Genomic DNA, 26,204 nt, shown 5'->3' on the forward strand with positions numbered 1-26,204 from the left:
TTGTTGTCAGTACCCTCTGCATACCTTTGGAATTTAGCCTGCCTTCTGGTCAAAACCAGGAAACAAAGAAAGAAAATAACCATATGCACTCACAGCTGTCTCCCCTCCACCAATTGTAGAGGGGTTATTATTCAAGTTTTGATTTCAGTCTCCAATCTGCCTATTATTATTATTTCCCTTTTCGAGTTCTTCGGTTGTGTCATCATTGGAGGAGAGAATCTGTAATCTTATTCCATCTTGGCCAGCCTACCTTGCTTGTTTTGAATAGCCAAACTTCTTTTTCATTAATTTACCTTTGGTAATTACATATATTTTATTGACAGGTAATTTATTCTTATTTTGTCAATTCATATATAATTGATACTTATATTTTAATGTACAACCACAGTTTTATAATTACATTTGAAATACGTTTGAATTTTATTTATATATATCATGTAAAGCATTAACTGATATATTCTGTATTATGTATTATCCACTCACATATATACCTCTGACGTTCTTATAATGCTCTGTTTTAATGTCAAGTCATTGGTAAATTAAGTGAATTGGGTTTCTATTGAAAAAATAATTAATAATTTTATGTATTTTTTTAAAATTCAAGTGAGCAGTGAAGATTCAGAAGATTCTGATTTTCAGGAATCAGGAGTTAGTGAAGAAGTCAGTGAATCTGAAGATGAACAGCGGCCCAGAACAAGGTATTATAATTGATATTTTAAAAATTTTAGGAGTTAATCTGAATGACCATGCCTTCAAATGATTTGTATGGTTACTGTTACCAATAAAGTTAAGTTAGTGCAATATATAATATTTTGATTTGAAACTAATTGTTATACTTAATAGTTTAAAAAGAATCTAAGCATATTTTATGTGTAGTTGAATTGTGTATTCTAACCTGGGTAGATTTTCAGTCTGCAAAACTACTCGTGGCTGCAGTTTTTTATTGTTATGGGGGAAATTGTAGGGTAATAGTGAAGAGGCTTTATAGAAAAACTGCCTCAGTCTAACTCTGGGCTTTTCTACTTTCTATTTGTATAAATACTCTATGCTTCAGTTTCCTCATCTGTAAAGTGGGGGATTACAATATACTTGACTGACTATTGTGGGCATTAAATGAGACAATACATGTACAAGGTTTATAACAGTACCTACCTGGCAAATAGTAAGTGCTCGATATATAAATTATCGGTTTTAGGAGTACTACAGTAATAATGATATGTTTGGTCTTGTAACATGAACAGTCACTGATCTAGATTACCTGTAATTTAAAATTTGGCTTCCTTCTTAGTATGGTATGTTAGATAATGCTACTACTACAATTTCTTTATTTCCCCCAGAATAACATAATCTTTCTACAGTTTATCAAATGAACAATCTGTGTGTGTTTGTGTATATATGTCTACAAAGGTGTCTATCTGCATTTGTAAGTTTTAAAACATTTGAGATTTTTTTAGGTTAATACTTACCAGGTTGTGCTTAGAGTATAGCAATATATTATACTTTAAGTCAATATAAAATGAAAATGATAAGATACGTTGAGAGTTTTTTTTTTTTTTTTTTTTTTTGAGACGGAGTCTTGCTCTGCCACCCAGGCTGGAGTACAGTGGCCGGATCTCAGCTCACTGCAAGCTCCGCCTCCCGGGTTCACGCCATTCTCCTGCCTCAGCCTCCCGAGTAGCTGGGACTACAGGCGCCTGCCACCTCGCCCGGCTATTTTTTGTATTTTTAGTAGAGACGGGGTTTCACCGTGTTAGCCAGGATGGTCTCGATCTCCTGACCTCGTGATCCACCCATCTGGGCCTCCCAAAGTGCTGGGATTACAGGCTTGAGCCACCGCGCCCGCCTTGAGAGTTTTTTTTTTAAACCAAGATATAATTCAACATGTTATACTGTGGAATACAGTGGTCTTCAGAGTATTTGCAAAGTTGTGCAAAAAACACCACTCTGTAATTTCTGAACGTTTCCATCACCCAAGAAAAAAATCCTGTACTTATTAGCAGTCATTTTCCATTCCCCATGCCCTCGTACTCTAATAAAAACTAAAATCTACTTTCTATGGATATGCCTGTTCTGGACATTTTGCATGAGTAGATTCATATAATATATATCCTTTCATGGATTTTTTTTTCACTTAGTGTAATGTTTTCAAGGTTCATCCATGTTGTAGCCTGTATCAGTACTTCATTCTTTCCTTAATGATTATTTTTAATGGTGGTAAAATGCACATAACATTTACCATCTTAACCATTTTTTTTCTTTCATGGTATTACTGGGGATTTTTATTTTCCTCTTAACCGTTTTTAAGTGTATGGCTTAGTAGTGTTAAGTACATTTACTTTTTTTGAACCAGTCTCCAAAACCTTTTCCCCTTGCAAAATTGAAATGTTATTCATTAAACCACTTTCTTTTTCCTCTTCCCTGAAGCCCCTGGCAACCACCATTCTATTTTCTGTCTCTATGAATTTCACTACTCTAGGAACCTCATATAAGTGGAATTATACAGTATTTGTCTTTTTTTGACTGGCTTATTTCACTTAGCATCATGTGTTCCAAGTTCATGTATATTGAGTCATGTTTCAGAATTTTCTTCCTTTTAAAAGCTTAATGTTCCATTGTATACCACATTTTGTTTGTCAATTTATTTGTTGATGGACATTTGATTTGTAACCTTTTGGCTGTCATGAATAATGCTGCTTTGAACATGGGTGTAGAAATATCTCTTCAAGTTCCTGCTTTCATTTCTTTTGGGTATATACCCAGAAAAGGAATTGCATGGTAATTCTATTTTTAATTTTTTGACGAACTGCCATAATAGCAGCACCATTTTACATTTCCATTAATAGTGAACAGGGTTTCACTTTCTCCACATCCTTACTGACAGTAGTTATTTTGTCTGGATTAATGTAGCTTTGTGTACAAATTTCTAAACCCAGAAATATTTTTCTCACCAAAAGTTGTTACTGTGTTTTTAAATCTCTGTGGCCTGTTATGAAGAAAACGGTGTTCAAATTTGTAATCTGCTTTTTTTAGTGATGATGAATGTTTTTTAGTATGTCTACTGGCTGTTTGTATTTTATACTAGAAGAATAGTCTTAATGTCCTTTAATGCATCTTCTTACTCATATAACAAACCTGCCCTCAGGATACTGTAAATTGTTGATCATTGGATTAAAATGAAGGGTTATGCTTCTGCTGGAATATCCATTTTTAACCTACTGATTTTTTTTTCCCTGTTTGTTTTTAGGAATGCATATAGAGGTAGAACAGTTTTAAAATAGTACATAACTTATCGATGGAAGTTAATCATGAAATAGTTTATTTTGTGTTTTAAATTTTCTTCAGGTCTGCAAAGAAAGCAGAGTTGGAAGAAAATCAGCGGAGCTATAAACAGAAAAAGAAAAGGCGACGTATTAAGGTTCAAGAAGATTCATCCAGTGAAAACAAGGTAATAATGACATTTACCACGTACTTGAATTATAACTGGTACAGTAGACTATGGTAATCATGCTATCACCTCTCTGTTCCATTCATTCATTTTATTCTACTGGCTTATTTACATTTTACACTTGGGAAGGATTGGTTATTGTGTATGTGTGTGTGTATATATATATAAATATATATATATATATGTAAAAGTATTAATTTGACATTATCAGTTTTTTTCCTATTCCTTAATTTCTAATGGAATTTTAAGCCATTCTAATTCATGATTTTATATTTGTAGTGATGTGAGTGTTCTGTTTTCTGAAGACAAAATACTATCCTGAATGATGACTTATATGGGAATAAATCATGTAGTGAAATTAGCCAGTTTGAGTTTTTTTGTATATACGCAGGCTTACATAAAGTAAAAGGTGTCTGAAATATGTTTGATTCCGTCAACACAGTGCTCTTCCAGAGGGGTATTTATCTTTTGAAAAATAACTTGTTAAATATTTTAAAGTGTACAATTCAGTGGCCTTAATTATATTCACAAGCAGAATCTCTTCACTCATTGAACATTAACTCCATTCCCTTCTATCCCCCATCCTCTGGTAACCTCTATTTTCATTTATGTCTCCATGAATTTGTGTATTTTAAGTACCTCATATATATAAGTTGAATCATGCAATATTTGTCCTTTTGTGTCTGGCTTATTTCATTGACATATTTTCTAGGTTCATCCATGTTGTAGCATGTATCAGAATGTCATTCCCTTTTTAAGGCAAATAATATTCCATTGTATGTGTGTGCCACATTTTGTTAGCCCAGTCATCTGTTGATGGGCATTTTGGTTGTTTCTACCTTTTGGCTATTTTGAATAATACTGCTATGAATATGAGTGTTTACATATCTGTTTGAGTCCCTGTTTTTAATTATTCTGGGTATAGATGGAAAAATGGAATTGCTACATCATATAGTAGTTGTATGTTTAACTTTTGGAAAACTCCACACTGTTTTTCTCTAGTGTCTGTAACATTTGACGTTCCTATTAGCAATGTACCAATATTCCAATTTGTCTGCATCTTTGCCAACACTTCCTTTGTTTCTTTTTCTTTCTTTCTTTTTCAACAAGAAACATCCTAATGAGTGGGAAGTGGCATTTCATTGTGGTTTTTCTTTGTATTTTCCTAATGACTGGTGATATTCAACATCTTTTCATATGCTTATATCTTCTTTTGAGAAATGTTTATTCTAGTCGGTAGCCCATTTTTAATTGAGTTGTTTTTTTTTTTTTAATAGGTGTTGAAGAGTTTTTGTTTTGTTTTGTTTTTTGAGAAAGAGTCTCGCTCTGTGGCCCGGGCTGGAGTGCAGTGGCACGATCTCAGCTCACTGCAAGCTCTACCTCCCGGGTTCACGCCATCTTCCTGCCTCAGCCTTCTGAGTAGCTGGGACTACAGGCGCACACCGCCACGCCCGGCTAATTTTTTTTTTTTTGTATTTTTAGTAGAGACGGGGTTTTACCGTGTTAGCCAGGATGGTCTCGATCTCCTAACCTTGTGAGCTGCCCATCTCGGCCTCCCAAAGTGCTGGGATTGCAGGTGTGAGCCACTGTGCCCGGCCAAAGACTTTTTTTTTTTTTTTAATACTACTCTTTATTGCTAAATATAATTCTAAAGGTTTTCAGCATGTTTTCTTCCACCTTTTCCTGGTGTATTAATTAATGGAATATGAAATGGATAAATTAAATGACTTTGTACTGTTGACCTCTAATTGTTTAAATTCCCTAGAGTAATTCTGAGGAGGAAGAGGAGGAAAAAGAAGAGGAGGAGGAGGAGGAGGAGGAGGAGGAAGAAGAAGAAGATGAAAATGATGATTCCAAGTCTCCTGGAAAAGGCAGAAAGAAAATTCGGAAGATTCTTAAAGATGATAAACTGAGAACAGAAACACAAAATGCTCTTAAGGAAGAAGAAGAGAGGCGAAAACGTATTGCTGAGAGGGAGCGTGAGCGAGAAAAATTGAGAGAGGTGACTAATTTATTTCTTCTTCTTTTTCTTTTGTAGCTACAGGGTCTCGCTATGTTGCCCAGGCTGGCTTCGAACTATTGGGCTCAAGTGATCTTCCTACCTTGACCTCCCAAACTGCTGGGATTACAGGCGTGAATCAACACACCCAGCCTTAATTTATTTCTATTAATGATTTATTTTATTTGGTATATGACTTCAATATATTTCAGCATTTTAAGAGTAGAATGCTGTAATCTACCACAGATTTCTCTTTCTTTTTTAGATGGAGTCTGGCTCTGTTACCCAGGCTGGATTGCAGTGGCATGATCTCAGCTCACTGCAACCTCTGCCTCCTGGGTTCATGCAATTCTTGTGCCTCAGCCTCCCGAGTGGCCGGGACTACAGGCATGCACTACCACACCCAGCTAATTTTTGTATTTTTTAGTAGAGTCGGGGTTTCACCATGTTGACCAGGCTGGTCTTGCACTCCTGACCTCAAGTAATCTGTCCGCCTCGGCCTCCCAAAGTGCTGAGATTACAGGTGTGAGCCACCGTGACCAGCCTCAACCACAGGATTTCTAGTTGCAGTTGATTTTTCCTACTGTCACTATTTCATGCAACTCAAAATAGTCATTAAGCTTTATTAATTTAATTAAGTGCATGGAAAGAATTGAGATTCTTGAATGATCACCAAAATGGTTATGTTGTATTTTGGGTAGAGAAATGTTTCAAAATTACTTCTTAAATCCATAAAAGATTTCAGTTTTTTAAATGGACTTTATGTTACAAAAATTTTCAAATTCACAGGTGGAGAGAATGGTGTAATAATTCTCCCTGGATCTATGAAGTCAGTTTCAGCAGTTACTAACACAGTACAAGTCTTGTTTCATCTTTTTTTTTTTTTGAGATGGAGTTTCACTCTTGTCACCCAGGCTGGAGTGCAGTGACGCAATCTTGGCTCACTGCAACCTCCACCTCCTGGGTTCAAGTGATTCTCCTGTCTCAGCCTCCTGAGTATGTGAGATTACATACTCAGGAGTGAGTGCCACCATGCCCGGCCGTTTCATCTATTCTTTTTCCTTCAGATTATTTTGGAGCAAATCTCAGAAATCATATTCTGTTTATAAATAGTTGGGAATGTATTGTTAAAAGATAATAGTATTTTAAACATTACTACAGTAGCATTATTACACTGAATTCTCTCATTGGCTCACATAGTAGTTTTAAAAAATAGTTGGTGTGGGCCTGGCGTGGTGGCTCATGCCTGTAATCCCAACACTTTGGGAGGCCGAGGTGGGTGGATCACCTGAGGTCAGATGGTGGAGACCAGCCTGGCTAACATGGTGAAATCCCATCTCTACTAAAAATACAAAAAAATTAGCCAGGTATGGTGGTGCACACCTGTGATCCCAGCTACTTGGGAGGCTGAGATAGGAGAATTGCTTGAACCCAGGAGGCAGAGCTTGCAGTGAGCCAAGGTCTCACCATTGCACTTTAGTCTGGGTGACAAGAACGAAACTCAGTCTCAAAAAAAAAAAAAAATAGTTGGTTTGAATCAGGTCTTAACAAGGGCCATCTGCATATTCTGTTGTATTTGAATGCTAAATCTCTTACCTAATTTTAACCTAGTTTCCCTTTGGTTCTTTCTTTTTCTTTACCCATTCTTACAGTTCATTTGTTTAAGAAAACAGATTAGTTTTGTAAAATTTTCTATATTCTGAGTTTTGTTATTTGCATCCCTGTAGTACAGTTTCATTGGCATCTATATTTCCTATAAACTAGTAATAGGATCTAGAGTCCCGAGCAGATTTAGATTCAGTTCTTTTTTTGGTAGAAATACTCATGGACAGTAATAGTACTTCCTTTTGCATCTCATTAAGAGGTACTTTAAATCTGGTTGTCCCCTTTTTGTGGTACAGCTCCTCTAACTTTGTTCCACTTTTTCAGAATCTTTCTGGGTATTCTCAGTTCTTTGCATTTCCACATAGTATTATGTTGTTGGTTTTTACAAAAATCCCTGTGGAATTTCTATTGGAATTTTGTTGACTCTTTCTTGTAGTGTGGCCAGAATTGACATCTCAACAGTGTTTCGTCTCCTATTACATGAATATAGTGTACCTCTATTTATTTACCTTCTCTTTAATTTCTCTTAGGAATGTTTTGTAGTTTTCACTGTATAGGTCTAGTACATATTTTAAAAGATTTATCCCCAAGTAGTTCATGGTTTTTGATGTTCTATTGTATTAGTCCATTTTCATGCTGCTGATAAAGACATACCCAAGACTGGGCAATTTATAAAACAAAGAGTTTTATTGGACTATAGTTCTACGTGGCTTGAGGAGGCCTCACAATCATGGTGGAAGGCAAAAGGCACATCTCACATTGTGGCAGACAAGAACTTGTGCGGGGAAACTCCTCTTTTTAAAACTATAGATCTTGTGAGACTTATTCACTATCACAAGAACAGCACAGGAAAGACCTGCCGCCGTGATTCAGTTACCTCCCACTGGGTCCCTCCTACAACATGTGGGAATTCAAGATGAGATTTGGGTGGGGACACAGCCAAGCCATATCATATAGTAAATGTAGTTTCAAGTAATGTTGGCATAATGACCCTCTCTCTCTCTCTCCTCTCTCTCTCACTCTCTCTCTCTCTCTCTCTCTCTCTCTCTCTCTCTCTCTCTCTCTCTTTCTTTCATAGGGTCTCCTCTATCTCTCAGGCTAGAGTGCTGTAGTGTGATCATAGCTCACTGCAGCCTCAAACTCCTGGGCTCAAGCAATCCTCTTGCCTCCACTTTCCAAGTAGCTGGGACAACAGGCATGTACCACCATACCTGGTTAATTTTTTGTTTTAGAGATTGGGTCTCATTATGCTACCCAGGCTGGTCTTGATCTGCTGGCCTCAAGTGGTCCTCTTCCATCAACCTCCCAAAGGGCTGTGATTATAGTTGGGAGCCCCCACACCTGGCATATTCCATTTCTTTAATACATGTAGAACTATTTAGATCTTTTCTTTTTCTTTAGGTCTGTTTTGGTAAATTTCATCCTTAAGGAATTTTTCCTTTTCATTTAAGTAGTCAAATTATTTATGTAAATTTTACTTTGTAGGTTCTGTCATTTATTGTGTCTGTTAGAAATTTGTGTTTTATCATTTTTTTTCCTTGATTAATCTGTGCAAAAATTTCACAATTTCACTATCTCAAAAAAGAAAACCCAGCTTTGGATTTTATTAATTTTTTTTCTATTGTTTGACCCTTTTCTATTTCATTGATTTTCGTTCTTATTTTTACTGTGTTTATCCTTCTTTGGACTTATTTTCTCTTCTTTTTCTAGCTACTTAAGGTGGATTTTGGATCTTTTTTAACATAGCATTTTTAAAGGTATAAAATTTGCCACTGTGCATACTGTTTAAACTCTGCATCTTACAAATTTTGGTATTTTGTGTTCATTTTTACTCTGCTCTGAATCTTTTCTAATTTCTATGAGCCAGAATATGATCTGTCTTGGTGGATGTTCATTGTTTATATTCTGCTGTTGTTAGGTGACATATTCTATAAATTTTGATCAGATTATATTGATGGTTGATTATATTCAGATCTTCTATAGTTTTAATGGTATTCTCTCCAATTAGAGGAGTGTTGATGTCTCCAACTATAACTGTTAATTCATCTCTTTTTCCTTGTAGGTCTCAGATTTTACTTCATGTTTGCTAGAAGTTGTTTTGTTAGGTACATATACATTTAGGATTACATCTTTCTGGTTAATTCCCCCTTTAACAACATATAATGTGACTCTGTATTATCTGGTAATTTTCTTTCACCTGAAGTCTGCTGTGTTTGATAATAACATAAGGACATCATCTTTCTTTTCCAACATCTTAGGAAAAGTTTCATTTCTACAGCCAGGTTGAAAGTATTTCATTGATTTCCCATAAACTTACTTCCTAGATTTTTTTCATTTTCATATTTGCCTTATTACATTCCTATTTATGTACTAATCTTTATCCATCAGTACATCTTTTTATGCATTTCATAGTAAGTTCCATACATCATTTCATTTATCTCAAATGCTTTAGCATGTGTATCATTAGCTAAAGTTCAATATTTATGTTTTCCTTTTTATGTAAAAGGAAATTTACTTAAAATGAAATGCACAAATCTTGTGTAGATTTGTTTTTGAATAATACATGGTATATATTTTCTCATTATTTTTTCTAGTAATTTTGTTCCCCCACAATTTTATCATGAAATTTGTAAATATATGGAGAGAATTATAAACGTGAACACGAATGTACCTACCATGTAGCTTCTTCATTTCTTAACATGTTGCTGTACTTGCTTTATTACATATCTGTTTTATCTATACATCCATCAACCATTGTAATTGTCCCTGCTCTAATCTGTATTATTTCCTTTTATTCTCTAGCTAGGGTTTAGTTTGTGCTTCCTTTTCTGGTTCCTTAAAGTGTAAAGTTAGGTTCTTGATTGTGATCTTTCTTCTTTGCTAATGTATACCTTTATCACTGTAAATCCTCTTCTTAGTACTGTTTTCTTTGCATCCCATAGGTTTTGTATTTTGTGTTTTAACTTTCATTTGTTTCAAGGTGTTTTCTAATTTCCCTTGTGATCTCTTATTTGATCCTTTAGTTACTTATTTAATTTCCACATATTTGTGTTTTTTCCAGTTGTCTTCTGTTATGGATTTTTTGTCGCATTCCCTTCCGATTGGAAAAGATACTTCAGTCTTTTTATATTTATTAAGACTTTTTTGTGCCTGATCATATGGTCTGTCCTTGAGAAGGTGCACTTGAGAGAAAATGTATGGTCTACCATTGTTGAGTGGAGTGTTCTTTATATGTCTGTTAGGTCTTTTTTTTTTTTTTTTTTTAAGACACAGTGTCTTGCTCTGTTGCTCTGTTGCTCAGGCCGGACTGCAGTGACGTGATCATAGCTCACTGTAGCCTCAAACTCCTGGGCTCAAGTGATACTCCTGCCTCAGCCTCTTGAGTAGCTGGGACTATAGGTGCATGCCACCACCCCAGCTAATTTTTTAAAACTGTTTTGTAGAGGCAGGGTCTCACAGTGTTGCCTAGGTTGGTCTTGAACTTCTGGCCTCAAGTGATCCTCCTGCCTTGGCTTCCCAAAGTGGTGGAATTACAGGCATGAAACACTGTGGCCAGCTCCAATTGGTTTATAGTGTTATTCAAGTCTGGTATTTCCTTAATGATCTTTGTCTACTTGTTTTACGCATTTATTGATGTTGAGCTATTTATGTCTCCAACTGTTTCTCCCTTTTTTTTAGTTTTCCCACACTACACTGATGTATATTTCTCCTTTTAGTTCTTTTAGTGCTTTCTTCATATGTCTTGGAGCTCTGTTGTTTGTTGTATATATGCTTATAATTACATTTTTTGAGAACCTGGCTGTATTATCAATACATAATTTCCTATTTGTCTGTTGTAATAGTTTTTGACTTAAAGTCTATTTTGTCTGATGTCTATATAGTCATCTCAGCTCTCTTTTGGTGGTTATTTGCATGGAATGTCTTTTACCGTTCTTTCACTTTCAGTCTATTTGTGTCTTTAGATCTAAAGTGAATCTTTTTTAGATAACCAGTATTTGGATCATGTTTTTTTTAATCATTATGTCTGTCTATGTCTTTTTGATCCAGGCGTTTAATTCATTTACACTTGAGGTAAGTAGTGATAAATAAGGATTTACTTCTGCCATTTTGTGTTTTCTTACTACTATTTTGTTCATTATTTCCTCCATTACGGCTTTCTTTTGTGTTTAGTTAATTTTTTGCAGTGACATATTTTGATTTCCATCTCACTTTCATTTTTGTATATTCTGTATTTTCTTTGTGGTTACCATGGAGATTACATGTAACATTCTAAAGTTATGAGAGTTTTACTTGAATTGATATGAACTTAACTTCAGTGGCATACAAAAGTTCTACTCTTCCACAGTTCCATTCCCCTGCATATTATGTGGTGACTCTGTTACAATTATTGATGTCACAAATCACATTTTTATACATGTTGTGAATGGTGACATTTATTCATAATTGTATTTTATCATTTTGTCTTTTAAATCCTAAAGAAAGTAAAAAGTGAGGTTATGAAACAAAATTTTGTGATACTAGGTTTTGTATTTGCCCCTGTATGTATATCTTCTAGGAGATCTTTATTTCTTTATATGACTATGAGTTAACTTCTAGCATCCTTTCATTTCAACCCAAAGACTTCCCTTTAGGAAGCATTTTTTTATAGGGCAGGTCTAGTTTTAATAAATTCATTCAGCTTAGGATTGTCTTAACTTGTTCCTCTATTTTGAAGGATAATTTTGTTGGTTATAGAATCCTCAGCTGATGCCTGGCACAGTAGGTCACCCCTGTAATCCCAGCACTTTGGGAGACCAAGCAGGAGGATCACTTGAGGCCAGGAGTTGAAGACCAGACTGGGCAGCATAGTGAGACCTTGTCTTTACAAAAAATTAAAAAATTATCTGGATGTGGTGGCACACACTCGTAGTCTAAGCTACTTGGGAGGTTGGAGGATTGCTTTAGCCAGGGGTTCGAGGATACAGTAAGCTGTGATTATACCATTGCACTCTAGCCTGGATGACAGAGTGAGATGCTGTGTCTATTTTTTAAAAAAGAAAAAAGAATTCTCAGCTACTTTTTTTTTCATTCATCACTTTGAAATATATTGTCACACTGCCCTCTGACCTCTTAAGTTTTTGATGAGAAATTAGGTGATGATCTTATTGAAGATTTTTTGTATGTGTTGACTTGCTTCTCTCTTGCTGCTTTCAATATTCTCTTCGTCTTTGGCCTTTGACAGTTTGTGTGTAATGTGTTTTGATCTATATGTATTTGAGTTTATTCCAGTTTGAGTTCATTCCTGTATTTGTAGATTTAAGTCTCTCTCCTTCAATTTGGGAAGTTTTCCACAATTATTTCATCAAATAATTGTTGCTTCTTTCTTTTTCTTTTCTCTTTCTGTGACTCTCATAATACTCGTGATGGTTTTCCTTGCATCCCTTTTTCTTTTTTCACTTTAGTTTTTTTTTCCTTTTTGATCTTCAGACTTGATGATTTCAGTTAATATCTTCATATTCGCTGATTCTTCTGCCTGCTCAAATCTGCTATTAATCCTCTTTTGATTGGGCCATATTTTCCTATTTGTGATTTTTTTTTTTAATACTTTAAGTTCTAGGGTACATGTGCACAATGTGCAGTTTTGTTACATAGGTATACATGTGCCATGTTGGTTTGCTGCACCCGTCAACTCGTGTGATTTTTAAAAAATTGCATATTGGGCATTTGACTGTTATAACTTGGTAACTCTGCATATAAGGTTCTCTCCCTTTTCAAGGGTTTGCTGGGGTTTTAAAATATATATAAATTGTAGTAGACCTATTGTTTTAAGACTCCCCCACATTATTTTTTCAAAGAGTGTTCTTGTTGTGTGTCATCACTGAAGTCTCTGTTCCTGTCATTCATGTTCAACTAATGTTTTGAAAGATTTTTTTGAATGTCTGCTGGGTGTGGTGGCTCGTGCCCATAATCCCAGCACTTTGGGAGGCTAAGGCAGGCAGATCACCTGCCTTAGGAGTTCGAGACCAGCCTAGCCAACATGGTGAAACCCTGTTTCTACTAAAAATACAAAAAATTAGCCAGGCATGGTGGCACGTGCCTGTAATCCCAGCTACTTGGGAGGCTGAGGCGTGAGAATTGCTTGAACCCCGGAGGCAGAGGTTGCAGTGAGCCAAGATTGTGCCATTGCACTCCAGGCTGGGCGACAGAGCAAGACTCCATCTCAAAAAAAAAAAAAAAAAGGTGTTTTGTTTTGTTTTTTTTTAAAATGCCTGCTCTCTCTGTTTGTAGATTGACTATGCTGGTGCACTCCTTTAATCCATAACTAGGCTTCCACTAAACCTAAAGATAAGCCTGAGGGGATAACTTAAGATTTTAATGAAGATCTTTTCTGAGCATGTATTTTGCCTGGACATACATATGGCTTTCTGAATTATCCTATATACCTGGCTGCTTTTGAGTGTCCCAAATTTGAAAAGCAGCTGGGTGTGGTGGCTCATCACCTGTAGTCCCATCTACTCTGGAGGCTGAGGTAGAAGGATAGCTTGAGCCCGGTTGTGTGAGACCAGCCTGGGCAACATTGTGAGACACTCTTTCTACAAAAATAAAGACTAGTTGGGTCTGGTGGTGCACACCCACAGTCCCAGCTACTTTGGAGGTTGAGGTGACTGGATCGGTTGAGGTGTCTGGATTAGTTCAGCCCAGGAGTTCAGTGCTGCTGTGAGCTATAATTACACTACAGCACTCCAGCCTTGGTGACAAAGCAAGACCCTGTATCTTGGAAAAAAAAATTCCAAAAGTATCCTATCTCCAGCTATTTGTGCCTTAGGTGGTGTTTCGGGTGTGTTCTCCTGTAATGCCTTGCCCCAGGCCTCTATGGGTCTGTCATCACGTTGCAATTGTTGTGTGTATGTGTGTTAAAGCTGTTCTTGCTGTCTTTCTCACCAGAGCTCTGAGTTAGGTGAAGAAAAGATGAGAGCCTTATGTCAGTCCTTCAAGTATCCTTCAGACAGGTTAGATGACATTTACACAATAATTTGTAAATAACATCTGCTTTGCTCCCTCTGGTTTGTGGGAGGATATTGGAAAACAGGGTGCTGCTGCTTTGAGACTAAAACTGTCACCTTCTGGTATGTGGTGGGGCAAGGGCAAGTAAAAATGCTGTAAAACGTTCCTATTGTATTCAAGGTGGCTTTTTTTCTTTTTCATTATTTTAGAGACACAGTCTTGCTATGTTGCCTGGGCTAGCCTCAAATTCTTGGGCTCAAGTGATCCTCCTGTCTAGGCCTACTTGTTTGTACTATAGGCGCTCACCACCATGCCTGGCTAAGATGTTGTTTTCTTGATTGGATATTTGCTTGGTTGCTGTAAACCTTTGACTATGTTCCAGAACTCTGACAAAGTTGGTTCAGAAAGTTTCTACTTGTTTCTAAAATAGTTCTGTGTTGTGACTAGAGCTTGGAGCTTCCTAGTCTATTGTTTTGTTGATATCTACATTTTCCCTTCTTTCTTTTTTTTTTGGAGACAGTCTTATTCTGTCACCCAGCTTGGAATGATGCAGAAACATGATCACTGTAGCCTGGAATTCCTGGGCTCAAGCAATTCTCCCACTTCAGCCTTCTGAGTAGCTAAAAGTACAGGAGCAAGCTAATCTCTTCATTTTTGATAGTTGTTTTCCCTGGGTATAGAATTCTAAACTGATACTTTTAAGAAATCTCTTTAAAGATGTTACTTCTTTGTGACATTTTGTTTGTTATCTTTCTCCTTTTTCCTTCATCTTTGCTCCTCTGCATGCACCTTTTATTTCTTGAAAAGATAGTTTTAAAAGATTTTTCAGTGATTTTAAGATTTTCTTTTAATGCCTGGCTTTCGGAAATTGAAGATTTTTATTTTCTTTGTTTATCCTGCTCTGGATTCCTTGAACTTGTTGCATCTGTGAATTTATAGTTTCATCAAACTTTTGTTCGTTCGTTGTAGAGACAAGGTCTCACTCTGTTGCCCAGGCTGGAATGCAATGGTATGATCATTGGTCACTGTAACCTCAAACTCCTGGGCTCAAGAGATACTCCTGCCTCAGCTTCCCGAGTGGCTAGGACTAGAGGCATGCCCTATTGCTAATTTTAAAAGTTTTTCGTAGAAACAAGGTCTTGCTGTGTTGCCCAGGCTGGCCTCAAACTTGTGACCTCAAGTGATCCTCACACCTTGGCCTCCCAAAGATCTTGGATTACAGGTGTGAGCTACCACATCCAGCTTCTGTCAAATTTTTTGGAAAGTTCACATCATTATTTTTTTCAAGTAATTTTTTCCTGTTCTGTTTTTCTTTGAGACTTACATATTATGCTCTTCAATATTGTTCCATAGGTTTCTTATTTTCCCCCGTCTATTTCATTTTGGATAGTTTTTCCTGCTTTGTCTTCAGTTTTGTTGATCTTTTCTTCTGCACTATTATGATATTAATCCACTTAGTGAATTACAGTGTACCATAATTTTCATCACTAGGAATTCCATTTAGTTTTTAAAAATATCTTCTATTTTTGTTTTCATTGTGTTCATATTTTCAGTGTTTGGACTTTTTTTTTTTTTTTTTCTCTGAGATGGAGGCTCGCTCTGTCACCCAGGCTGGAGTGCAGTGGTGTGATCTTGGCTCACTGCAACCTCCGCCTTCTGGGTTCAGGCGATTCTCCTGCCTCAGCCTCCCGAGTAGCTGGGACTACAGGCGTGTGCCACCATGCCCAGCTAATTTTTAATATATTTTTAGTAGAGGTGGGGTTTCACCATGTTGCCCAGGCTGGTCTCAAACTCCTGAGCTCAAGCTATTCACCTACCTCTGCCTCCCAAAGTGCTGGGATTACAGGCGTGAGCCACCACACCCAGCCTATTTGGGCATTTTTAATCAGCTGTCTCACTTTACTTGTCTGCCTATTTCATTATTTCTGTTACTTCTTGGCCCATTTTTGTTGACTCTTTTTTTCCCTGGTTATTCTTCATATTTTTTTTCTTCTTGACAAACCTAGTAATGTTTTATTTAAAAGTTCAGTTTAATTTTGAAGCTTTTAAAAAAGCCTGGTTAATGCGTTTCTTCAATACTCTTTAATTTACAAATTGCTTTCTCCCACAGCTTTTAGCTCACAGCTTCTTGGTCTTGCTCTGCCTGGCTTCACAAAGTTTCACTCCTCATGTGTGCATTTTAATGTTCAGCCATGACTCACAGTGAATCCTGTCTCGATTTTGAGTTCTTTTTGTGTGGCTCTTTTTTCTTTGTAGTCTGCCCTGCAACTTCAGTCATCTCAGCCTGATCTTTGTTTCTTCAACTTAATATATCTCCAGTGCTCTCCTTGGGAATCGTTTTTCCCTGATCCTTTAGGCACCAATTCAAGGGGAATATAGGGGTCTTCTTGTTGGTTTTCCTACTTTCAGGGATCAGGGTCCTGTGGTGTCTTTATTCAATGTCTGAAAAAAATTTTTTTCGTATATTTTGCCCACTTTTCTACTTGATTACAGCAGGAAGGTAAACCTGGTTCCTAATAAACTATCATGACTGGAAGCAGAAGTTTGGCTCAACCTTTTAATATTTTGGTCAGGTGATTTTTTTCCTTTATTTTCCCTTCAATTCAGATATGGGAGACATTTCGTGTCTGTATTTATTTTTACTACACCTTAAGTGATTATTTGTCCTAAGTTTTTCTCCTATTTCATTGCTGTGTATTTATTATTTTTTAAATTTCAGCTTCTAGTTTAGATACAGGGTGGGGGGTGCATGTACAGGTTTGTTACTGGGTGTATTGTGTGATGCTCAGGTTTGGGGTGTGGATCCCATCACCTTGGTAGTGAACATAGTACCCAATAGTTGTTCAGCCTATGCCCTCTTCCTTCCCTCCCCCTCCAGTAGTCCACAGTGTCTGTTGTTCCCATGTTGATGTCCATGAGTGCTCAGTATTTAGTTCCCACTTGTGAGAACATGTGATATTTGGTTTTCTGTTCTTATGTGAATTTGCTTAGATTTATAGCCTCTAGCTGCATCCAAGTTGCTGTAGAGGACATGATTTTCTTCTTTATGGCTGCATAGTATTCTGTGGTGTATATGTACCACATTTTGTTTATCTAATCCACCATTGACGGTCACCTAGGCTGATTACATGTCTTTGCTATTGTGAATAGCATGGCATGAACATAAGAGTACTTGTGTCTTTTTGGAAGAATGATTTATTTTCCTTTGGGTGTATACCCAGTATTATTAGTTAAATAAAGTTTCCTTGTATTGTAGCTTGAGTGCATAAACAGATCTACTTAGTCACTAATAGGTAGATGATTTCTTTATAACTTATTTCCTCCTACATTTAGGATGAAGATACACTAATCCTCAATCCTGAAGACAGCACTTAATAAAAAAAGTATCATCAAGTCACTGATTAATATATGGTTCAGAAATCTTAATTAAAGCCTTGTATATTAGTTTTTTATTGCAACATTAAAATGTACCACACACTTAACCTCTTAAGACAAATTTATTGATTTGTCTCACAGGTCAGGAAGTTGGGAATGGCTTAGCTGAGCATGGCTCTACTGGGTTTTCTGCTTAGTGTCCCACCAAGCTGAAATTAAGATGTTAACTCGAGTTTTTCTTTCATGTAAGACTTTGTATCCTTTTCCAGTTCACTTGTTGGCAGAATTTAGTTCCTTTCAGTTCTTACACTTAGGTCCTTAGCTACTAGAGTTCTCGCTCCACAACATGGCAGATTGCATCATCTTTGAGATCAATAGGAAAGCATTTCAATCTTTTAAAGAGCTCACTTTGATTAGGTCAGGCCCACCTAGAATATCTCCCTTTTGATTAAATCAGAGTCAGCTTATTAGTGGGCCAATTATGCGAATGATAGCCCAATTATATTTACAGGTCTCAACCATACTCAGAAGGTGAGGGGATTATGCAAGGTGTTTATATCAGATGTCGGTAATTCTGGGGCCACTTCAGGATTCTGTGTACCACACCTTGTAAACAGGATAAGATATTTAGGGAATCTTCCATTTTTATATAATGGCTTTACCCCAGTGATATGAAGCTACTACACATCCAGGTTAGGACACAGTAATAATTTAGTGAATACTTAGCCTATGCCAGATACTTTGCATACATTGCCTTATTCAATCTCCAGAACAACCTTGTGGAAACTATTGATAATCGTTCCCAGTTTGCAGATTCAGACACAGAAGCTAAGAGGGTTTAGATAGCTTGATGAAACGGAATTTGGGTCTAAATGGCCTATGCTATTTTTGCTTCCCCACACTATTTCTCAGTGTTAATCTTGGTTTTGGATATCACAATTTTATGTAAGTACAATATCTATTCAGATAATTTACTGCAAATCTGTGACTTGTTTGTAGTTTTTTGGATGTGACAATGATCTTATGGTTTTACAAAGAGGAAGTATCCTTTTAAAGAGACATTTACAAACATTTTATAGATGATATTGCATACTTTCTTGTGTTTGCTCCAAAATGATTTGTGGGATCTGGGGAGTTGGACAATGGGTAAGATGCTATCAGTGAAACAAAACTGGCCTTAAGTTGATAATTTTTTTTTTCTTTTGAGACGGAGTCTCACTCTGTCACCCAGGCTAGAGTGCGGTGGTGCAATCATGGCTCGCTGCAACCTCCACCTCCCAGGTTCAAGCAATTCTCCTGCCCTAGCCTCCTTAGTAGCTGGGACTACAGGTGCGCGCCACCACGCTTGGCTAATTTTTGTTGTTGTTGTTGTATTTTTAGTAGAGACGGGGTTTCACCATATTGGCCAGGCTGGTCTCGAACTCCTGACCTCATGATCCGCCCACCTCGGCCTCCTAAAGTGTTGGAATTACAGGTGTGAGCCACCGCGCCTGGCCTTAAGTTGATAATTTTTGAAGCTGAGTGATGGGTAATAGGATTTATTATTATCTTCCATCTACTTTTTTGAAAATTTCTATATTGGACATTTAACAAATTCATTTGTTACTAGTTTCAATTGTAAATAAGAAAAAAAGTTCCTAAAATTTTATTTCTTCCCCATCGTAATGTTTTTGTTTTTAAAATTTTTTTAAGTTTTTTTTTTTTTTTTTTTTTTGAGATGGAGCTTTTGCTTTTTCACCCAGGCTGGAGTGAAGTGGCACGATCTCGGCTCATTGCAACCTCTGCCGCCAGGTTCAATCGATTCTCCGGCCTCAGCCTCTGGAGTAGCTGGGAATACAGGCAGCCACCACCAGCCTGGCTAATTTTTGTATATTTTGTAGAGACAGAGTTTCACCATGTTGGCCAGGCTGGTCTTGAACTCTTGACCTCAGGTGATCCACCCCCGTCAGCCTACCAAAGTGTTAGGGTTATAGGAGTGAGCTACTGCACCCAACTGCGTAATGTTTTTGTGATTTTAAAATCACAAGTTTCTATTTTTTTTTCAGTGGAACCATAAAACTGTTTATTACAAGCATTTCTTTTACTAAACTACTATTTTGTAATGTTTAAGAGCATGGACTCGGGGGATCAATCCTCTATGTAAATCTCAGTGTCATGATACTCAATAGTTGTATGACCTTGTGCAGGTTACTTAACTTCTCTGTCCCCCAGTTCTTTCATCTGTCAAATGGTAATACTTGTACCTATCTTATGTAGTTACTGAATATACTATGTAATGGGTAGAGATTAGGATAAGACAGCAAAAAATATATGCAAGCATACACTTGTTACCTGTGTGCATATATTATATCTACTTAAGTTTTATTTTAAATAAGGAACTTGTGATAATTGTTTCCTTTTTGTAATTAGAAAGTATTATATGTTCCTATCATGATTTTTGAGCCTGTGGTTCCGAAACCAGTGTTTCTAAATGTTTTTTCTTTTCACACCATGTATTCATAGTGTTTTTCAGTGGTAGTCGTGTTGACATCCTGAGTCGTACAGTTCTTGTTTGGGACTGTCTTTCACATTATAGAATGTTTGTATTTGCCTTCCCTTCCTCCTACATTAAATACCAGCTCTGACCAATAATTATGACAATCATAAATACGATTGCACATTTTCAAATATCCTCTAGAAGAATAGAACTATCTTTTGTTGGGAGCCACATGTTCATTCAAATTGTAATGGTACTACCGTAGATTAGTTTGGAGTTCTCCTCCTCCTCCCCACTCCTCCCTCTTTTCTTCTTCTTCTTTTTCTTATTTCTTTTTCTTCTTCTTCTTCTTCTTCTTCTTCTTCTTCTTCTTCTTCTTCTTCTTTTTTTTTTTTTTTTGGCATAGTAACCAGCAACAGGGAACACTGCTTTTTTCACAACTCTGCGTAATAAATGTGTGTCGAAATACCCAGGGTGAGATCTGTTGAGCTAAATTACTGACATTATCAAAGTGATTTAAAATTTTTTGGAGAGTTTTGATTTTAGAAGACATAAAACCCTGGGCTCTGTCCTGGCTTTATTGAAGCAAAATAGTGGTGTATTAGTCCTGAGATTGGGTAATTTATAAAGAAAAGAGTTTTCATTGACTCACGGTTCTGCAGGCTGTACAGGAAACATAGTGGCTTCTGCTTCTGGGGAGGCCTCGGGAAGCTTCCAATCATGGCAGAAAGCAAAGGGGGAGTGCGGCACCTCACATGGTGGGAGCAGGAGCGAGAGAGTGAGGGAGAGGTGCTGCACATTTTTAAACAACTGGATCTTGTGAGAACTCGTTCACTGTCATGAGAATAGCACCAAAGGGGATGGTGTTAAACCATTCGTGAGAAATCCACCTTCATGATCCGACCACCTCCCACCAGGCTCCACCTACGACACTGGGGATTACAATTGACATGAGATTTGGTGGGTACACATATCCAAATCATACCAATTGGATTTGTGGTATGGGAGTAAATGTGTCTATATTTTGGAAAATCTCCCTTAGTAAGAATGACCATTGCTTGAATGATTTCTTTGAGCTTACCTATCAACAACTCCTTTTCTTGTAGGTGATAGAAATTGAAGATGCTTCACCCACCAAGTGTCCAATAACAACCAAGTTGGTTTTAGATGAAGATGAAGAAACCAAAGAACCTTTAGTGCAGGTTCATAGAAATATGGTTATCAAATTGAAACCCCATCAAGTAGATGGTAAGAAACTATTAGATGATTCCATAATTTTTAGTTAAATTTTACCAATATTTGGATGTGAGGCAGCTGCCTTACATCCTGCTAAGTGCTGGAGGTAAATTGTTGATTGGGGCGGGTAATCCACAATCCCCCTGCCTTTATGGAGCTCATAAACAAATGAGGAAGAAAAAAATTGGGTGATTGCAAACACAATGAGTATTATAAAAAGGGAGAGAAGTGCTGCTTAAAAATGGGTAGATATAGCAAGTGGGTTTCACCTAGTTAGCAAAGATTGGCCTAAGGGCAGCTAGGGGTTGGGAAGAGCTGTAGCTAGCTAAAAGCCTGTTTTAGAAATGCTATTTCAGCCATTTTCAGGTATTTTTAAAATAATATTCCTACATTTGTATTAGAACAATACCAAACTGTTCCTACCCTCTGCTTTATTAGAGTTGAATCAGTAAGTCAGTTTTGAGTGTTTATGTGAATTAATTAGTAAGGGAGGTTCTGTAGTTCCTACTTTTTGAGTTGCTAGGCCCCTTTCTTTCTCAATGTTTACTATTGAATAAAGGAAAAGATGATGAAATTATCTCCTGGGTTTTTTTTTTTTCCTGATTGACTCAGTAAACTCAAAGGTATTTTTGATAGGAAGCCATTCTGTCTTTGGATAAAGTTGTCCTCTTTTTACAAAAATTATTATTATTATTTTTTGAGATGGAGTCTCACTCTGTCACTCAGGCTAGAGTACAGTGGTGCTATAACAGCTCACTGCAATCTCTGCCTCCTGGCCTCAAGTGATTCTCCCAACTCAGCCTCCTGAGTAGCTGGGACTGCAGGTGCACACCACCACCACACCTAGCTTATTTTTTGTTTTAGTAGAGACAGGGTTTCACCATGTTGGCCAGGCTGGTCTCGAACTCCTGACGTCAAGTGATCTACCTGCCTTGGCTTCCCAAAGTGCTTGGATTACAGGCGTGAGCTACTGTGCCCGGCCATGTTTCTCTTTTAGAGTATTCTTATGTTTCTTTGAACCATCTCAGGGAATAGAGAACATCTGCTGTGGATAGCTTAGAGAGGATGAAGGAAAGTCCCGCTGTCCTATATTTGTGTTAAATTGTTTCTGGTTTACTTTGGTGGGAAAAAATCCCATTTACGTATAAGAAATTCTTTAGCTAAGTGTTTTCTTTAATGCTGTTTCTTAGAAGTTTTGGTTATGTTTTGATGTGTTTATATAAAGGAAGTTTTTAACTTGGACCTTTAAATTTAACTTAATGAAGCTATTATTTTTAGGTGTTCAGTTTATGTGGGATTGCTGCTGTGAGTCTGTGAAAAAAACAAAGAAATCTCCAGGTTCAGGATGCATTCTTGCCCACTGTATGGGCCTTGGTAAGACTTTACAGGTAAGAGCTGAAGAATATGAAAGTATCCTGTTTTTGTGGATTCATTAATATATATTGGATTCTATTATGTTTCAGGCACAGTCGTAGGGGCTGAAGATAAAGCAGTGAACAAGAATAACAAGATCTGTCTCCAAGGAGCTTATATTCTAGTGGAGGAGAGAGCTGCTAATCAAATAAAAAATATGTACTTTCAGAAAATGAATGTTAAGGGAGGATATTGAGTTAGGAAAGGCATCTTTTAGGAGGTAATGTTTGAGCAGAGGTCCTAATGAAGCGAGCCTGTGGGGTTTCAGGTATGACCAACAACTGCAAAGATTCTAAAGTAGAAATTAACTTTTTTTTTTTTTGCAACTTTTAACGGCTTATGATGTTAAAGTAATGAGAAAAGTAAAGTATGATGTAAAGTATCTTTTACTATTAAAATTACTGCATTTCCAAATGGCAGGAGTTGTAGCAGATGTAAAATTGGTGAATGTATTTGTACTTTTAAACTATAAAGTAATTATAGATTTAATGGGTCAGAACACATTAAAGTGGAAAAATATTATGTAACATGATTCTCTTCTAAATGAGCCATGGTATTTCCTGAAAGACTATAGGGACATTTTATGGAGACCTAGGACTTAGTATTGGTATGGGATCATTTTATACTATTCACATTGCTCATAGAATCATGGAGCTTTAGAGAGAGCCTGATACATCATCTATTTGAACTTCTGCATTTTACTATCTCTTTCCCTCTGCCTTGCCTGGTTTGGAAATTCTGGCAGTTTGGTTGGTTGCTTTATTGTTTAAAGCAAAACAAAGCTATAACATTGTAAGATTGCTTAATTTATTACGTTTTTTCTGGATATTTACGAAGGTGACAATCTGTTTTCTTATAGGTGGTAAGTTTTCTTCATACAGTTCTTTTGTGTGACAAACTGGATTTCAGCACGGCGTTAGTGGTTTGTCCTCTTAATACTGCTTTGAATTGGATGAATGAATTTGAGAAGTGGCAAGAGGGATTAAAAGATGATGAGAAGCTTGAGGTAACTTATTTTAAATGTTTTCTATTATTAAAATAGTCACATGAAATTCATATCGTAAACTGTTTTTAATTACTAGCGATGCATATTTCAATGGGAATATTTAGTATTCACATGTTTTTAGTAGCTACTTAAAAAAATCTTTATTTCCCCACAAAAGGTTTCTGAATTAGCAACTGTGAAACGTCCTCAGGAGAGAAGCTACATGCTGCAGAGGTGGCAAGAAGATGGTGGTGTTATGATCATAGGCTATGAGATGTATAGAAATCTTGCTCAAGGAAGGAATGTGAAGAGTCGGAAACTTAAAGAAATATTTAACAAAGCTTTGGTTGATCCAGGTAAGGTATTAATAGAGAGTGACATAAAGAAGCAAGTTGAATCAAAGATGTGTTTATATTTTATTTAACAAATACTAATTGCACCACTACTAAGTATCTGGTCTTTGTTTTGGTTATCCTTCAGGTTTTTACCTTTTAAAAAATTCTTAGTATTTCAGTAAGATAAAATCACCCTTAATGTCGCCAGCTGTTAAGAATTTATTTGCTAAGTCTGAAAGTGTTTAGGGTTTTAGGGGATACTTTGTAAACACTTTTAAAAATGCATCAGATGCCTGTGTTGCAATCAAAGATTCTTCCAGCTATCCAAATACTAGGTGATAACAAGAGCTCTCTCCATATCCTGAAAACAGTTTGTGTCTTTCCAAACTTCATGTCATTAGAAGAATTGCTGCTTGCTTATCTCCTTTTAAGGGGCCATCAGTGTGAAAGGTTAGTATTTTCAATACTGTCTATCCTTATGTGATAGTAATCTGATGTGAGAGCCAGATGTTGATATATTTGACACTTGGAAAAGCAACACGTTGTACTGTCTGCAAAACTAAAATTAATTTTTAATCTACGATTATTAATTTGTGCAATTTTTTCTTCATATGTTTATCTTGTCATATCATATTACTTTAAGACACTATTGAGGTTTTATTTTTGTTGAGAAAGTCTGGGTAATTGTCATTGTCAAAGTGATAGTAATCTTTAGAATCCATGGCTTTGCCTCTTTTTTAAAGATAATGAGGTAGTTAATACATAGCAAAATAACTGCCATCACAAATCTAAGGCCTAATAATAAGTTTATCTTTTTCCCACGATTAAAATAGGTGTCTAAAAATCCTGTGGCTGGTTTATTGTTGAAAAATTATTATAAGCTAGTGTCTAGTATCATTGTAGCAGATTTTTTCCACAAGATTTCCTTGAAATTGTTTAATATAACAATTTCAGGTGCTTAGTGTACTTATTTGTTCATGAAAAAATGAAAGAAAAAAAGAAATTAAAGCTTCTAACACGAAGGGTAACATTTGTCATTGCCATGTTTTATCATTTAGTGACATTTAAAAAAAATTTTGGCTGGGCATAGTGTTGCACGCCTGTAGTCCCATCTACTCAGGAGGCTGAGGCAGGAGAATTGCTCAAACCTGGGAGCTGGAGGTTCCAGTGAGCCAAGATCGTGCCACTGCTCTCCCATCTGGGTGACAGAGCAAGACTCCATCTAAAAAAAAAAAAAAAAAACACTTTTTATTTTGGAATAATTTTCTGTTTACATGAAAGTTGAAAAGGTAGTGCAGAGAGTTCCCATATACCTAACATCTGGTTCCTCCATTGTTAACATCTTACATTGCCATGGTAGATTTTTCAAAACTAAGAAATTGACCCATTGTTGACACATTATTATTAATAACTTGAACTGCATTTGTAGTGCACCAGTTTTTCTATCTGGGGTACTACATTGTATTTAGCTATCATGTCTCTAACAGTCTTCTGGTCTATGAGAGTTTCTCAATCTTTATTTTTTCATTATCTTATCAATCTTAAGGAGGACCGTCCAGGTAGATATCCTGTATAGTGTTTACTAATCTGAATTTATAGTTTTGCTTGTGATTAGACTGAGATTAGACTGAGGTTTTGAAAGAATATGCCAGAGGTGACATACCCTTTTGTCACATCATTCCTCATATCGGGGGTACATGATAAGCACATGCTGTCACTGATGATGTTAATTTTCATCACTTGCTTAGGGTAGAGTTTGTCAGGTTTCTCTCCTGTAGAGCTGCTACTTTTACCTGTCCCTCATCTGTTCATTGGAATCCAGTCACTCGGTCTAGCCCACCTGAATGCAAGGATGGTAGAAATTAAGCTCCATCTCCTATAGTGGGTAGTATCTACACATCAAATTTGGATTTTTTAAAGAAAAATTTATCTTTTCTCACCCATTTATTTTAGCCTTTGATTTATATAATTATATACTCATCTATTTTTAGTTTGTGCATTGGACTATAAACCATTACTACTTTTTTTTTTGCTCAAATTGTTTTACCTTGGCCATTGGGAGCTTTTTTTAAGGTTAGGTCCTCTACCCTTTGATATGTCCCTATCCTTTTGGCTTTGAGCACTTTATTACTTTCTGGCATTACAGGATGCTCCAGGTTCATGTTATGTTGTCCCGGCCCCAGAGTCAGCCATTTCTTGAAGACATCATGGTTCCTTTTATTGAAAATTGACATTTACAGATGTAAACACACTCATATAATTTGCAAATATATCCTTCCATTCTGTGAGTTGTCTTTTTACTTTTTTATATAATCTTTTTAGTACTAATCTTTAAAATTTTGATGACAGTT

At 36.5% G+C, this 26,204-nt stretch overlaps 1 protein-coding gene across 1 annotated transcript in view; it reads left to right on the forward strand.

Moving 5' to 3' along the window:
* The window catches only part of ATRX (ATRX chromatin remodeler), a 281,996-nt gene that overhangs the window by 121,825 nt on the left and 133,967 nt on the right, over positions 1-26,204 (forward strand). The window contains 7 exon segments of the mRNA XM_031660872.1: positions 605-698; positions 3,343-3,445; positions 5,211-5,447; positions 20,991-21,132; positions 22,399-22,508; positions 23,393-23,539; positions 23,697-23,874. Of these exon segments, the coding sequence (XP_031516732.1) occupies positions 605-698; positions 3,343-3,445; positions 5,211-5,447; positions 20,991-21,132; positions 22,399-22,508; positions 23,393-23,539; positions 23,697-23,874 (1,011 nt within the window).

Source organism: Papio anubis, chromosome X, assembly GCF_008728515.1.
Source record: "Papio anubis isolate 15944 chromosome X, Panubis1.0, whole genome shotgun sequence".
Classification (NCBI taxonomy): domain Eukaryota; kingdom Metazoa; phylum Chordata; class Mammalia; order Primates; family Cercopithecidae; genus Papio; species Papio anubis.